This window comes from Strix aluco, chromosome 19 (genome assembly GCF_031877795.1).
Source record: "Strix aluco isolate bStrAlu1 chromosome 19, bStrAlu1.hap1, whole genome shotgun sequence".
NCBI classification, from domain to species: Eukaryota; Metazoa; Chordata; class Aves; order Strigiformes; family Strigidae; genus Strix; species Strix aluco.
The window spans coordinates 5455318-5471617 of NC_133949.1; the positions used below are offsets into that span (position 1 = coordinate 5455318).

A 16300-nucleotide genomic window follows, 5' to 3' on the forward strand; every position below is an offset into this window, starting at 1 on the left:
AAAAAAGCTGAGACTTTGGAAAGCCATGGCGAGATCTGCCTGTGGTTCTCCACTCCTATTCCCGTACTTTGGAAAACAATGACTAATTCAAATGACTTTTGTGGGCAGTCTGCATGATAAAATAATATCTTACTTTGTGGGATCATTTTATGTGGAGAAACATTTAAAATATGTCGGTGCGGTGATGAAGGCAAAAGGCATTCTTGTTTGAGGGACTGGAAGAAAAAGGCCTCTTTGCTTGGGTTTTTAAGCAGTTATGAAGACTTTATAAAAAAGAGAAAAAACTACAATTCATATAGATGTCCCCATGAAACTCCTACTGACAGAGAGTGTCAAGACCGTAGGATGTGAGATAATTTAAAAAAAAAAAAAAAAAAAAAAAAAAGCACTCCAAAGTAACAGTAGCTGGATGTAACACAGCCTGAGCAAGGGGTGTTAAATTGTGCCAAGTGAGAAGACATTAGATCCTATAGAAAGAGGGACTATGGGGGTGAACCGGTGGGTTAGTGACACAGCTGGGTACTTGGGAAGCCCGGGCACCCCGCGTACACCACGCGCTGCATACCGAGCACTTTCTGCACAGGTCTGCAGTCTTCAAAAGATCTTAAAAGAGAGGTCTGCAGTACACCTTGGATGGTGGCTAGAAATCAACGGTTTCTGTCTGATTCCTTCTTTTTTTTTTTGAGCCACACAAGCGCACAACGTACAGTTCCCCGGTGCTGCTGGAGGCACCGTTACTCCTCACGACGACTGCGGATACGCAGCACTCTTCAGACAGCCGCATGCAATGGCAACACCCCGTGCAGGTTGTTCCCACCCTTGAGCTGGGACAGCTCAGGCCCTGTTGACGAACCCTTTGAGGAAACCCTTTTGTCCTCTTACAAACTAAGCAAGCCTAAGTGGAGCCCAAGTCAACCCAGTATCAACATTAAATACGTGGATAAATCAGATGAAGGAACTGATTCATGTCGTTCAGTGTTATCTAAAACCACATAACCATTGCGTAAGCGCGTTGGTGTTTACACGGTCCTTGGTTTAACTGGAAGGTTAAACCTACTCGCGGAAGTAGCTTTGCTAAGGTGACAGTTCTGCTGGGGTGAAGCTCATGCCTGCTGGTGTAAACCTGATGTAAACGGTCTTTGCCTCTCTGCTGAAAATGACATTGCTGTGCTTTTCCAATTGAAATGAAATGTATTTGATAAGATAACAAATGCTTGGCAAAGCACGTTTAAGTTATGTAAGGGAAAGAAGAGGAGGGGAAAAATCTTGTATAAGCAGCAAAACAATACAGCTTTATCTAATCTCAGCAACTTATTGCTGCTTGTCTGTGTGTGTGTGTTTTACTGACAAAATAAAATAAATTGAATCAGCTCACACACGATAACATGCTCTTTCCTACCTCATACTAATTGCTTGGCTAATTGATGTTTGTTGAACTTTCTCCATTTCATTGAGTGATTAGGTACAAAGCTAACAGTTGACATCTGTAGGCGCTTAACTGGCGTCTGTAATTACTGTTAATGTTAAATAATTGTTAGTTAATTGGAGTGGTAACTGACTGAATGGAATCCAGATTGTGAAGCAAAAAGAGACCTAGTTAAATAAACATACATTTTCAGAGAAAACAACATTTTATTACAAGGGAGAGACTAACAGCAGGCCAGATATGGGAGGTCTGCAGGATGCTCCATTTATGAAATCTCACGCCAGACTCCAGCTTGGACTCCACTAATTGCAGGTATGTCAAGTCAGGATCTTTGTCATCAAAACACTCCTATCCCAAAAATTTTTCCACCTTACTTTGAAAGGATTATATTGCAATTTGTTATTTTACAGTCCAACGCTGATAAGTATTTTTTGAGAAAATCAAATATAGGTTAATCTGTAAAACAAATACTCTCTTCAGAATAGATACGCTTACGTGTTAGTAAATATTGCCATTTTGCTGAGACAGGAATAGTTTGACTTTGCTAAAATCAACAGCCTTAAATGAACTCTTGGAGGAATGCAATCACCAACTAACACCAAAGGGTACTTGATACCAGCCCAAATGGGCAAGGCTGTCCAGAACAACACTTTCAGCTGTCTCCCTCCACTATTTTGGTCAAGAAAAGCCAGCGCCTACAGGTGCTTGTACCGTGCTGGCTGATTTACAGTTTTGTTTGGAATTACTAACTAAAAAATTTATCAGTGAAGCCTTGGAAGACTCTTGCTTTGTAAGACTGTAAGTTTTAGGATTTAAGAATCTGACAGGTTTTGGAAGAGGCTACCTTTGACTTTCACTGTCCCTCTGAGCACAGTGGGTACACCACATTATCCAGCGACCTTTTTCTGCAGCTACAGAACAGCTATGGTATCTCCCAGCACTGGCAACCCCACCTGACTGCCAAACCCCAGCCAAAAAACCATCAACATGTAAAGAAGGAAGGGGCATAGAAAGCAGATGGATGGTTTGTGCTCAGGAGATGAAGCCATAAGGGGAAGTTATGGAACAAATTCTTTGCTCGGATAAAGACTTCATGGCACAGAAATAACTGCCTTGCTCTTTCGTGTATCAGAACAAAGGACCATCTCAAGATATATATTGACTTTTCTATCTGCCTGACTTGGAAGTTAGAGGGAAGTGATGTACTGGTTCTTCTAACCTAACTCACAGCTACAAGAAACCTGGGGTCCTCAAACTAGGAGGCTTTTTCCAGTGCTCAGTCCCTCACTAATGAGACACCGAGCTTTCACATGGAAAATACTGAAAAGTCATTTAAACCCACAAAACACAGGCAAACCAAGAGATCCAAAGCCACCAGGGAAGTCTCCACCAGAAACGCAAAGGAGACACCATCACCCAGGGTATCACTTTGGGAGGGTGAGCCATCATAACAACCACAAAAAAAGTAATCTGCAGAACTGCTCATATGATTCAGCAGTCCCTGAGGTTTGCTGGCTGACGGGCGGGTTTCCTGCAGCGCTGGGATTGCTCCGGAGCCCTAACAGCAAGCTAGGAAGAAGCATTTCTGTAAAGAGAAAAGAGGTATCGTGGAGGACCAACATATGCAGACAGCAGCCCCCTCAAAAATTGAAAGCAACATTGAGAGCATACACCCAGTGAGTGAGGATGTTGGGTAGGTGCCTACAGACCCCTGGGAAGGAGGGCGGCAGCAGCAGCCAGGTCTGTGGTGTACTGACCACGTTAATATTGCACACATGCCATCTATACAAGCCGTCTGACTTACATTCAGCATGAGATGCTGTGGGGATGTTTACTTGGAGAGAGCGAGAGCACTTCTCTACAGCCAAGGATCTCCTGTGAATGGGATCAGCAGACAAGTATTTGCCAACTCTAGTTCCTTACTTGTTTACAGAAAGAGATGTCGTAGAGGATCCTCAAGAAATGATTCACCACAGACAAATGAAGGGAGAAACAACAATACGTCTGTTTTTCTAGGGAAGGATATTGCTATAGAACCGCCTAAAAAGCCAGGGCTTGATCTGACCGATATTTCAGCCACGAGTGAAGACTAGTAACCCAGACACCTTGATCGACTTCCAGCTGAGAGTATAAATATTTCCCTGACAGCTGGTGGTGCCACAAAGCAGAAGGATTCATAAAGTTTACATGAACATCCTGTAAACAATTTGAACATAAAAAGCTGTAACAGCCCAATTGTGTTGCTGATCAAAGGCAAACTTCAATATACAGCACAAATGAAAACTTCATCACTTTGGGACTCATTTCTCCCTCCAGGAAAAGCTGTTTTCCAAGGGTACGTAGGAGGGAGTTAACATAAATGAAATACACAGTAGTAGTAGGAGCTGGCTGCTCTACACCTTCAGATGTGTCTATTTAAATTATTAAGAGATAATGGAATTTAATTATGCTGGAAAGTCACGTTACAAAAATTCACGAACAAAACCTGTACTTTGGTCAGGATTAATGGTGCTAAGGTTGACGCTCTCAGAGGGTAAGAAAAAGTTATGTTCGTTCAAAGACATAAAGACTAAGCAGCAATCCCAAACTGGAAGGGCCCAGCCTGCAGGGAGGGAGGGGACAGACCTGGAGCTGCAGGTGGGAGATGCACTTTTCTTCCATCCCTTGTCCATCTCATTCATTCAGATGTCAACAGCTCCTTTTTCAAGCGTTACTAAGGTTCCAGACCCTTGGGTGCCTACCTCGCAACACAGCCACCTAGATTTCCATGGGAATCATTTCCCTAGATAATTTTAAGCATTACAAGGTAAAGTGTTCCTGCCCAAGTGATGAAGCACAGGGCTCTGATTCATGACCAGGGACAACTCATTTCAGCCACAGCGATTCCTGCCCTGAGAACAAGCCACATCCCTCCCAGATTCCCAGCCCCAGACGCGGCGCAGGGCTGGGGACCTCCAGGAGCGGTGGCAGCGCAGAGCTGATGTGGGAACCCCACAGCCCTCTCCAATGCGGCATCGCTCGGCTATGACACATAACCCAGCCCTGAGGGGCCCCAACATCCACGTGCCACCCCCAAAACTCACAGCACCCTTCTAGATTTAGGGATGCGTCTTCCCATTCAGCGCTAAGGGCAGCTAACTCCTAAAAGGAAGTTGAGAGGCTTCTCCTCAAGGGGTTTTACCACCTCTTCAAGGGAGGTTTGGGGGTGATTTCACTTTGCTCTAGATTTCTTAATTATTAGTATTTCTGAGGAAGGAACTGTTCCGCATTGCACATCCATACTAATCCATCACACCTTGAGCTTGATCTCATTTTTGGCCTCAAAGTCCACAACTAAATGACAGAAAGGGGACAAAATGCATACACAAGACTTAAAATACTTCAGGATTTCTACCTGCTTTGTAAATATATTACTTCTGCAATTTCTGCTACCTCAGCTATAAATAATTCTGCAAAATAAAAGTGGCAAGGGAAAAAAAAAAAAGGATGCGTGAGACACGGGTAGCTGTGGGACACCCGAGAGGAACGGCTGTGGACACGGAGGGATGTCCACTTGTCAGTCTGCCGAGCCCTCCCAGCCTGGTCCATCAGCCAGGAGCTTTGAAGGTTTCATCATGATTTACCCAATGCAAATCTGACCTTTCTTACAAGTGACTTTTATTGCTTTTGGCAAAAGCAGCCATGGACAACACAGTGGGGAAGAACTGGCTTGGAAGCAAACAGAATGAATTGCAGAAAGAGAACTTGAACTTGGAATATATCAAACTGACAGCGCCCGGGCAGTCGTCAGACGTCCCCAGGGCAGACACTTAGAGAAGGCAACAGCCTCCCAACCACCGCCAGCCCCAGCGAGAGCCCCTGCACCTGGCTGTAAGCAATTATTGACATTATCTCCAAACGGGGGATCTTTTTTGAGACTCTTTTCCTGATATTTAGCAGTTTGAATGCTAATCCCTTTAACAAAACTGTCTCCTATGCTTTTTCCGCCCTCTTTCCCCTTAATCTCTTTCTCGCAGTGGAAAAAAAAAAAAACACACAACAAAACAACAAAAAAACCCCCCAAAATACCAGTCAGCCTAGTTTGGCCGCACCTGGATTTGCATTGATTCTTCCCTTGTCATTCATGTTACCAACAGGAATTAGCATATGGCTTTAAGGGGAAACTCAGGAGGAGAAAAGAAAGACGCCATTTTGATGGAAATAAGGGGCAAAGGAATAATCTACCATCAACTAAAAAGCTTATTTGTGTACGGTTTCCCAAGCAAAGCTTCGAAAAGCCCATGTTGATTTTAGGCTACACAAAGAAACCCTAATCCTTCCAAGGGAACTAAATCACCAAAGAAAAGTACCTCTAAAGAAAAGGCTCCCTGTCAAGCATGGGTATTCACAACCAAATAGATGCCACGAATCAAGCTCCGTAAGTAAACAAAAATAAGAATGTGGGAAATGTGTTTGATTCAACAAAAAAAAAAAAAAAAAAAAAAAGAAAACGAAAGGAAGAGGAAGAGGGGCCTACTCTTCATCAATCACCTCCCGGGGGGAGGAGAGCCCCTCACCCTGGTTACAGGCCTCCATCAGGAATGTGGATTCACTGCCTGGGCTTCTCCATCCCCCTGGCCCAGTCCCAAGAAAGGGCTGCTCAAATGCCAAAGCTTTTTACAGCGAATTAGCAAAATAAAGATGCAGTCACATGTAGTTTGGGGGCCTTGGGTTACTCCAAACACACAACTCGTCCTTTCTACTTATCTGTGCCGCCTATTCTATGGAGGGGCTGAGGGGGACCCTGTAAACGCAATTAATCAGAAAGGATATATAAGCTTGCCAAGTGAGATAACCTAGTTAGACAGCAGAAATAATCCAGACTGTACTTCTAAAGGATGCTAACACATGAAAAACAGGAATATGGATCCATAACGCAATTACATATAGGTATAATTCAATATGCAGCAAAAGACTTCAGAAGCAATGGCGTATCAGCATGGGAATCCCAAACGTAATGGGGTCACATACATGTCCCCAGTTAAACCTCTACAGCTTCGTGGAAGTAAAAGACACAGAAAAACACCAGAATGACCCACTTAAATAACAAACCCAAACCGGGTGAAAAGCACACAGGGCAAATACTGAGCAAATCCACAAGTAGTCAACAAAAAAGACCTAAATTTCAAGCTAATCAAAACTGTCTCTTCTAATGCAAAGTGACTCAAACGTTCCAAAAACCAGTAAGTTAAAACACCGTGGGTTTACAGACAGAAGCACACCCTTTTACTAAGCAGTTATCATGCACTGCCATCAAGAAGCAGGACAGTGGGGTGAAAAACAGAGGCATTTTGAAGGCTTTGAATTATATTCATTGGTGCAACTCACGCCTGGAGCTGCTCCCTTGACCCTCCTTGCAAAAACACAAACCAAACCAAAATAAGAATTAAAAATAGAAAATCCCCCAAGCCTACAGTCTTTCTAATAACGCTGCTTCAGGACAAGCTGCACAGAAGCTCACTGGCACTGATTTAGGGTAAGTTTTCCTTTAATGTACTGTTATATCATTAGCCACTCTCTCTTTGGATTGCTGTTTGGAAGAAATTAATGGGATACTGAATATTTAAATGTGGCCCTCTATATCATTTATTAACTCTACAGAAAGCACACAGCACAGTAAGCCATGGTTTATGACTATTATCCTGTGAATACTAAACGTTGGCTGGTTATTACTGTCAGCAGTGCAAATTGGCTATTCATAATTCCACGTCTATCATGTAGCTGATGAGTAACAATCAAGTTAAAACATTTTGAAAACTCTTACAGTTATTTAAATGAGCTTAAATTAAAGCCATTTGTAAAATAAACTATTCCCTAATATTGTTATTTAAATTAATTCTGACCTGGCAGGCAATGCATTATTTAAAGCCTATATTTTATATTAAGCAAAGCAATTACCAAGCATACAGAACATGTCTGAAACCAAGAGAAACATAAAAAGCACTAACAAGCTGATTGCGACATTTCTGCAAGACAAGTTACATTTCATCTCCCATTGAAATTGCCATGAAAAGAAATGTGTGGGGAAAAAAATATGTTTGTGATGTGAATTGCAGTCTTACCTTTATTTGTAACAGCGTTGAACAGTTTTTCAGAGCTGGCATCAGATGCCTGAAAGACCAATAAAAAAAAAAAAACAAAGTTACATTTTCTACAAGTGATAGATTTCAAAAGGCATGGCAGTATATTTATATACACACATATGTATGTATATTCTAGAGAAACAAATCAGGTGACAAAACCAAGACAGCTCATGGAAGCTGCAGCCTCCCAAGAAAAACGTCCATAAGGTGGTGCTGTTTGGCTGTGCTTCACCACCCTGCAGTGCAGATATTTATTTGGAAAGATTCTATTTAATAAAGAAAGAAATTATTTTTTTTATTCAACGTATTAGCCGCACAGAAACTGTATTTTTGTACTGTAATTATCCAATACATTCTGACATTGATTTTGCAACGGAGAAGAGTCATGATTTTGACTCAGACAGCATGGTTTTGGGAATTCGCAGAATTGCAGATTTCTTAATTAATTTTTAAAGTATTTCTAGAGACCCCTACTGTGTCAACCATTCGATTTTTACCATCTTTAAAGCAGTGCTGATAACTTAGGTTAGTAATTTTATAAATGGCTGTGACAAACTCTTTGAAAAATAAAGAGTATGTTAGTATTTAGTATGTATTTCCACATTAAGATTTGCCTTCATCAGAATAACTGATTCTTGACACCACACTCCGTATAAACTAATAATCCATTTTATTTTTCATCAAGCCATCTTTATCCGTGGGAGGATTTTCCTCCTAATACTGTGTTAGTACCTCATCTACTGCTGCTGTTTGTACGCAAGCATGCCAGTTAATCTTTCCACCTATTATTAAAAACCCTTAAGTTTCACACAAAAACGCTGAGCTCCCCCTTTCAGAAATGATAATGGCAAGAAACCAGACGGGGGAAGGTAACACTGCAAATGTTAATTTTACAAACATCCTGGGCCCCAAAGCAGAAAGCATTAAGTTTATGCATCTGTGTACTGCTGTGTTTGCGCACACGCACATACATAATACACACATACATACATCTAAAGCTCAAACTTCTACCACCTACACATTCACAAAATGCAGAGAGCTGTTCAATTTTGGACTGTGTCTTGGATCCAACCCCGCTGAGAGATAGTCTGCTGTTTGAAAATACATCGAAAGAAATGTGCTCAGTAATGAAATACTGCAAACAGGGATAAAACGCAACACTTGAGAAAGATTTTAGTCTTCTCCTAGAAACTGTTTTCTCACTGGATTCAGCAAAAATAATTAAAAATACTGTCTATTTGGAAAGCAGGCTGCTTTTTTTTTGCTAAAGGGAAGGATTTTCGCAATTCAAAACCAGATAAAAACCATCAGACAAGCAATATATATTAAATATCCTGACTGCACTAAAAACTTAGGTGTGAAATTACCGATAAATAAGTAGATATGCTTCAGACTGCATATCACAGTGTAGCAATACACTGAAATAATTTGTTTGACTTCAAGTTAACAACATACCAGATTTCTATGATTAATTATTAAAAATAACTTTATTCTTTTTCAGACTTCTAGACAGATTTTACTAGAGTGCTGTTGGCTTATTTAAAACCTGAGCTGGTGTATTTCTTCTCGGTTAAATACCTTGTAAACACTGGATTTATTACCCAATGATAGATTTATTATTCAGTGACGACTTTCTCTAAATTAATGAAAATATGTGAATAATGCACAAATTGAAAAGATCAAGAAGGCCATGTGCTATAAAGAGCAGTCCAATATTAGTCCAACAAATTAAGAGATGCTCAATGCCTTCCTAACCTTGCCAATCAGCCTGCTCTCTGATTAAAAATAATAACCTTTTCCAGTGAATTTCATCTGTTGTTGTCTTTTTAAATGCACCTTCTCTCAGAAGTCAAAACTCTCTGACCCATTCTTTCTTATTAGAAAGAAAATCCAATATTAAAAACCAAACAAACTTCTTACAGTTTCAGCTCTTACTTTATTTTACTGTTTCAAAACAAAACAGCATAGGGAAGCTCTAAGTTGCCTATTTGCTTGATTTTTCCAAACGCTAGAGCGAGGAAAGCATTTTTTTTTTTTTTTTTAAGAAGTTTGTTGTAATGCCAAGCATAAACCAACAGATTGTTTTTAAGCTATGTTTTTTCAGGCATATCTTTTTCTATGCTATCGTATAAACCAGTCAGAAACACTGCTGTGAAAGCTGGAAGTGGCACTTCTCGGACGTAACGTGGTGCACAATACATCCTGCCTGAGAATCACTCGTGAGCAAACTGGGAGATGATTATCAGTACAATATGCGTCTAAAAAAGGAATAATTGTACAAAGACAAAGCGTGTCCGAGAGCGAATCTCATTTTGCATTACTGACCACACACTACTGAATAGAAGAGCAACTTGAAAAAACCTCATTGCCTGGGTTACCATAAAAATAACCCAAACCCATTTCACTGGCTTGAACGGTGAGATGGAACTTTGACTGCCTGTTTCATTACTTTAAAATGCGGCTTTAAATATAAAAGAGCAATTAGGGTAATGTACCAGTGATACAATAGTGAATACAACCTCTGCCAGCAGATAAGATATCGTATCAATTCCCATGCAACTACTATTTTTTAGTAGTTAGGTAGTCACATCATGCAACAACACTGAAGGAACAAAAAGCCAAATTAATTTAAAAAAAAAACAAGTCAGCACTTAACGCGGAGGATAAAATCCAGTGCCTTTGCAGCGCTGACCTAAAATCTCCTCTGTATTGACAGGAACCTGTGCAGACAACAGAGTGCCTTTATTTCCATGCCGGGTGCTTTAAGGCAATGTGCTCAGACCTTGATGTTTAAGCGAGGAAGAGGAGCTTGGCTATCCCTTTTACACGAGAGAAGTAAAACTCTCTCTTCGTTCCCCTTTATCCCCATCATTGCCAGGTCCTACCGGAGCAGCTGATGGAAAGACGCTGTTGGCAACGTTCGGTTTAGGGAGAGCGCAGGGCTCCAGCGCACAGAGCCGACCCGGGGTGCTTCATGCCCCGACAGCCCTCCGGGTTTGGGGGGGCACCCTCCCCGAGCCCCCGCACCGCCAGGGCGAGAATCCCCCTCCCTTGCACTTTGGCCGTCTTCCTCTATAGATCCCCTTGTTACCAAGCGCAGCTTAATCCTTTTCAACACGAAATGAAACAAGTCAGCAATCCCTGGGCTAAAAAAAAAAAGGAAAAAAAAAATGTCCTAAGGAGTATTTTTCCCTCATCAAGGAACGTACTGTCGCTCAAGTGGATGTATGACTAAAATATTTCCTGTCCAGACAGCGCGGCTCGACTCACTCCTTGGCAAAGCCCCCGCCGCAGCACTTGCACCGCCACCGGCCCCGGCCGCCGCGCACCTGCCCGCGCCCCGCGGAACCAGCGCGGGACCCCGCGGAACGTCCCGCCCCGGGGTGCCCGGGCTGAGCGCCCCGACTTCACCCCGCGGGGCCGGGCGGAGGCGGCCGCGGCGCTCGTTCACCCTCCACCCCACCCCGCACCCCCCCCCCTTGCTCCCCCCGCCGCCGGGGGGGGTCCCCCGAGCCGAGCCGGACCCCGCACCCCCCGCCCCGCTGTCCCGAGCGCCGTTACCTGCTGGCGAGGGGTTACGCGCGGCCGCCGGCCCGCGGCTCATGGCGGAGCGGGAGGTTGCGTGCGTGTGCGCGGCGGCGCCGGGAAACTCCGATCCAGCGCGGCTCTCAAAGTCCCGCAGCCAAACCCCAACTAATCCTTCGGGGGACAACTCCGGGGGCCGGGCGCGCAGGCCGCCCGACAGACATCCTTCCCGGGCGGGCGAGCACCCCCCTCCCCTCTCCCCGCAAGATGGTTCCCTGGGAGGAGAGAGCGGGAGCGAGGGGTGTGCGTGTGTGCGGGCGGGCGTGGGGCGGGAGCGCGGCGGCCGCGGAGCTACGCGAGCAGCAGGACAAAGGAAACCATGTGCGGCGGCGGCAACTCCGGGTCCCGGGGCGGTGCGGCCCCTCCTGCCAACGCACCTCCCTCCGCGGGGTCCAGCGGCAGCGCGGCCCTTCCTTCGGGCGGCTTTTTTTTTTTCCTTCTGCTTTTGGTTGTTGGTTGGTTGTTTTTTTTTTTTTTTTTTTGGGGGGGGGGGGGGTGGTTGGGGGTTTTTTTTTGGTTTTAAAAAGTCATGCCCGTCCTCTCCCGAGACAAAGCGGGCTCCCGCCGGGGCACTGTCCCTCCCGCCGTCCAGGGCTCGCCGCGGCCGCGCTCAGGTGAATTCCATCGGGGAGAGGCAGCGGCCCGGCCCCAGCTCCTTCGGCCCCGCCGAAACAACCTCGCAAGCCTGTAATTCCCGGGGGGGGGGGGGGGGGGGGCGGCCGCTCCGCTCCGCTCCGCGCTGCTCCGCCCGGCCCGGGCTGCGGACCCCTCGCCGCCGCCCGGCCGCTCCGCTCCGCACTGCGCGGCGCTGCGAGAGGCGCTTCCACCCGCCGCCGCCGTCAGCTCCTCCCTCTCCGCGCCCGCCCCGCCCCGCCCCGCCCCGCCCCGCTCCGCCGGTGTCCCCGCCGCGGGGAGGGAGGGGTGGGGTGGGGGGAGCATCCGCGGGAGGCGTTTTCCCCGCGGATTCGGGGGCGGGGGGGGGGAACACACACCCCTTCGCGGCCGCGGAGCCGGACAGTCCCCCCCTGCCCCGGGGATGGTGGCACACGCACACGGGTATCAGCCGCTCCGCGGAAAGAAACGCCATCAAAAATATCATATTGGGTTTAGCGATTTAAAAAAAAAAATAATAATTTTGCTTTTCACTGGAAAAAATATGTCCCCAACTTCAGACAGGGTGGCCGGCACAGAGAGCTCCAGCTGTTCCCAAAGTGGCTGTACCCCCCCCACCCCGAGACAGGGGGGGCAGGTGGGGCCAGGGCTCCCCAGCCTGCAGACTCGCTCGACACTCTACTTCCAGCACCAAATGTTATTGTCAACGGGCGATGGATTTCTTAGTCACTGTAGGTTTTCCTTAAGCGCCGCACACCATTAGTAATAGCCACCGCAGAAAATAAATGCACAGATACATTATTATATAAATGATTATTCACTGAAGCACGGCAGTCAGAGCCAAATGATGTCTCCTACAAACCAAGCTGCTCTGAAGACGAGAGGCAGTTACGCTCATTGGCACGGTATCCCCACACAATGAGATGTTTCCCAGGAAATGGATAGGTGCTAAGATAGGTCTTATGGGCTTGCAAGGCCTTGCCCACGCAGTGTTTTCAAGATTTCAAATCCTGAAATTGGTTTCAAACCAATACTGGGCTAGGAGAGTTAATGGCATTAAACTCCAGTGGGCTCCATGTGGATTTGAGCTAAATCCTCAGAAATTGGGTTGAGAAGCTCTACTCGCCTCAACCCCTGTGGCAGAGCTCAGCCTGGAGGAGGTGACTCTCCTAAGGAAAAGACAAGAACTACCTACACCAGCCAGAAATCAAAAGCGGAGCAATGGTTTTGGGCGTGTGGTTGGCCTCACCTGCGCCAGGAGCAGTGTTACGCACCCGGAATCCAAGGGGAGCTTGGAAAGACCCGCTCACGTCCTGGCCCGGCTCCGAGCTCACCTCAGGGACGGGGCACAGATGACGGGAGATGATGAGGGACTGCCCTTCTCCCGGCCCTGGGGTGGGCGCGTGGCTCCAAGCTGTCCCCGAGCCGGCGCGGTGACCTGTGTGCAGCCACGCACGAAACGCGGCCGCAGCTCCGGGAGCCCTGCCCACAGCAAACACCGCAGCGGGCGAGGGCACGGGGGGACAGCGTGGGCTGAACTGTCCACACAAGTGCTATACGCAAGGAAAAACTCCTAAGAAAACCTTCCTACCAATCACCGATGTAGAACGACAGGATTTTATGCAAATATTTCTCGTTTGTTCCTTATTCCAGCACTGTATGATCCACTTAAGAATAGCTTGCCTTCTCGACATTACACTGTGGCTTTTCCAAAATTCTTATCTGAGGTGCAGTTGCACTGACTGTGGTGGTTTCCACTGGGACAACTCTGTGAGAAGGTGCACAACAGAGACGACAACGATAAGCAGGAGACGAACGCATTCACAACAGCTCCAAATTCAGACCGTGGCTGCAAACACTGCAGTGCTTTCACTGCACGTCTCATCAGGAGTGGGAACACTGGTAAAATCGTGACAAATCATCTTAATCAGAAAATTAAAAAATCATGGCCAACTTCAGATCCTGTTAGCAATGGCAGTAAGAGTTCTTCAAAGCTGTCCACCTTAGCAGGGTTATCCCTAGATTTGTACAACAGCATGGACCGTGGCTGTTAAAATTCCACAGATTTTTGCATCTCCTAAGAAATATATATAACAAAGATAATCTTGTGCCATCAGAGAGGTAGTTTCCATCTCTTCCTCTAGAAACCCAACAGGAATGGCTTCACATCTGGTTTCTAGAATAAACAGTGGGCAGTGGCCAAAAGCCATCACAGTCCGTCAGCTATTTCACGAGCTCAGCGAAGGAAATGGATGGCTTGAGTGCAGTTTTCAGTCTCCACCAAAAATAAATTAATAAAGGCATTCAACCAGCAGAGTGTTCTCTGCACAACAACCAGAGGAGTCGGGGACTGCACGGATGGCGAGACTGTACCTGGATGAGGAATTAAATGCACAATATTAAGGTGTGGCAGCTCATATATTCTATGAGCACTTTGGTCAAGACTTTCCACATCTTGACATGGTAAGAACTGGTCTAATTAAAGCCTAGACTCCTCACAAGACTTTAATTTGATAAATTTAGCCTGGATTAAGCTACAGGCTTGTCTGTACTGGATTTTTCAAACGTTAACCACATGCCACACCTGAAATCTCGGCATACACAAAATCAGAAATGCATTTACCCACTCATCTCCCTAGGGCTGTTAAGGTTTACTGGCAGAGCTGTGGGTCTCATGTTCATTATTCGTGCCTCAGAGATAAGTAGAGGACCTCTGTTTTCCTTCTAGAACATTATACATGCACAAAACGCGGTTTATAATTCTGAGTGAGAAGTTTGGAGTTTAGGAATTCACCCACAGCCAAATTAAATCAAAGGAAAAACAAACCAACCCACCACCACCTCCTAATGATTTCAATGGCCTTTGGATCAAGCTTCCCCCACTCGTGACAGCAATACTTTCCCGTGTTTTAGGTTATGCCTGGATAGGTTTTTGAAACCTTCTGTCTCTTATCTGCGTGGGACCTTGCCAGAACTTTTTTCATCTGTCTGTGGTCTCTGTCAGCGTCGACATTTGTTTCTGCCACAACAACAGCCAAATGAAGTGCATTGAACTTGGATCAAAAGTGATTTCAAGATCTTTCACTCTCCGAAAGAGGTTTTCAGATCCAACTATTTTATAAAAATGACCTAAAGCCGCCTAGACGGCAGGCAGAGCAGCAGACATTTGTTTCCAAGTCGTAGAGTAATTCCAGAGAAGAATTACCCATCTCTGGCACAAGGAGCAAATGAATATTGAAATTACAGCAGATTATATTGGATTAAATTATTTATGGCAAACCTCACCTCACCTGGAAGGTTCTGCAGCTTTTTCCTGGCAACATGAAAACTGGATATTCCAATTCTTTGGTATTCTGTGAAAGACTGGAAACATTTATGTTTCCATTAAGCTGCTAATCTTTCCAGAAGACAAGATGGTGTCTGAGTTTGGAGCGTGATTACGATGCCTTATAAAGACCTCCATAATGCTTTGAAAACACACATAATATTGTCCATTACTGGATAGGAGATGCAGGTTCTTTTCCCCAAGAAAAAAATTTATGGAGCTATCAGCGGAGTTTTATGACTTTGAACAGCAAACCACGGCATAATGTCCCAACCAGAAAAGACTTAAACTCTAATACTTTAAAGAGGTTCAAGAAAACCTGTTCTTGAGAGTGACCTAAACAATGACAAAATCACTGCTGGTTTATGCTGTAAAAAGGTAGCAACAGATGTCAGTAAAAACAAATTGTGGCAAGGCCGGGTTTTGCCAGGAGGCCGGACCCTGCGCTGCTGCGTGTGTGCAGCATCGGCGCCGCGGGCGAGCGCCTGGCGCACCCCGAGAGCTCCTGGCAGCAGATGAAAGCGATGCTTTGTCCACGGCCCTTCCAGCAGAGACAGAGCGCTCGTGTCCTGTCTGCTTACAGTGAGGCAGGGGAAAGGTGATACAAAAAGTAAATGCACCTTTTAGAAGGAAACAGAACTACTGGACTGTATAACATCACTGGGTAAGTGCTCAGTGTAAGTAAAGCTTTTCATTTGACAAAGCAGAAAACTTTTGTGAGAGCATATTAATGACAGTGCAACTTTTTTATTATTTTTATTTTTCTGCAGCATTTGCAAAACTAAACCACTTTGTAATCCCTTCTTTTATGCAGAACAGATTGCAGTTTTAAGCAGAGGCCCATAAACTGCAGGTTCAAAGAAACCTGAAACTGAATTAGCATAAAAGCTGGAATTCTCATTTAGAGGAACAGCAAGGCAACCGCTCTGCAGGCAGTTTTATGATTTTGGTTTCAAATGGAAACAAAGATAAAAAGTGGGGCTCAGGGAACAATAGGGCTGCTCTCTCTTCCCTATCCTTATGGGCCTGGTCCTATAAAATACTAAGTGGTCTCCACAGTTTCCGAGGACAGAATTTAGCCTGGTTTTGCACACCTGGAGGAGGTTGGATAATTTTCTGAGCCCCTTTGCTGCACCGAAATCTCCACTGTCCTACAAATGTGAAGCCATTTCTCCCCCAAGCTTCTCCAAATACTGTAAAATCTTTGAGGTGAACACCACAGCCGTCTTT

General features: G+C 45.3%; 1 protein-coding gene across 7 annotated transcripts in view; it reads right to left on the reverse strand.

Moving 5' to 3' along the window:
* The window catches only part of AUTS2 (activator of transcription and developmental regulator AUTS2), a 789175-nt gene that overhangs the window by 65535 nt on the left and 707340 nt on the right, over window positions 1-16300 (reverse strand). For all 7 annotated transcript variants that reach the window (XM_074844867.1, XM_074844868.1, XM_074844871.1 and 4 more), the window contains one exon: window positions 7528-7576. In XM_074844867.1, coding sequence (XP_074700968.1) covers window positions 7528-7576 — 49 coding nt within the window. The remainder of the gene's footprint in view (window positions 1-7527; window positions 7577-16300) is intronic.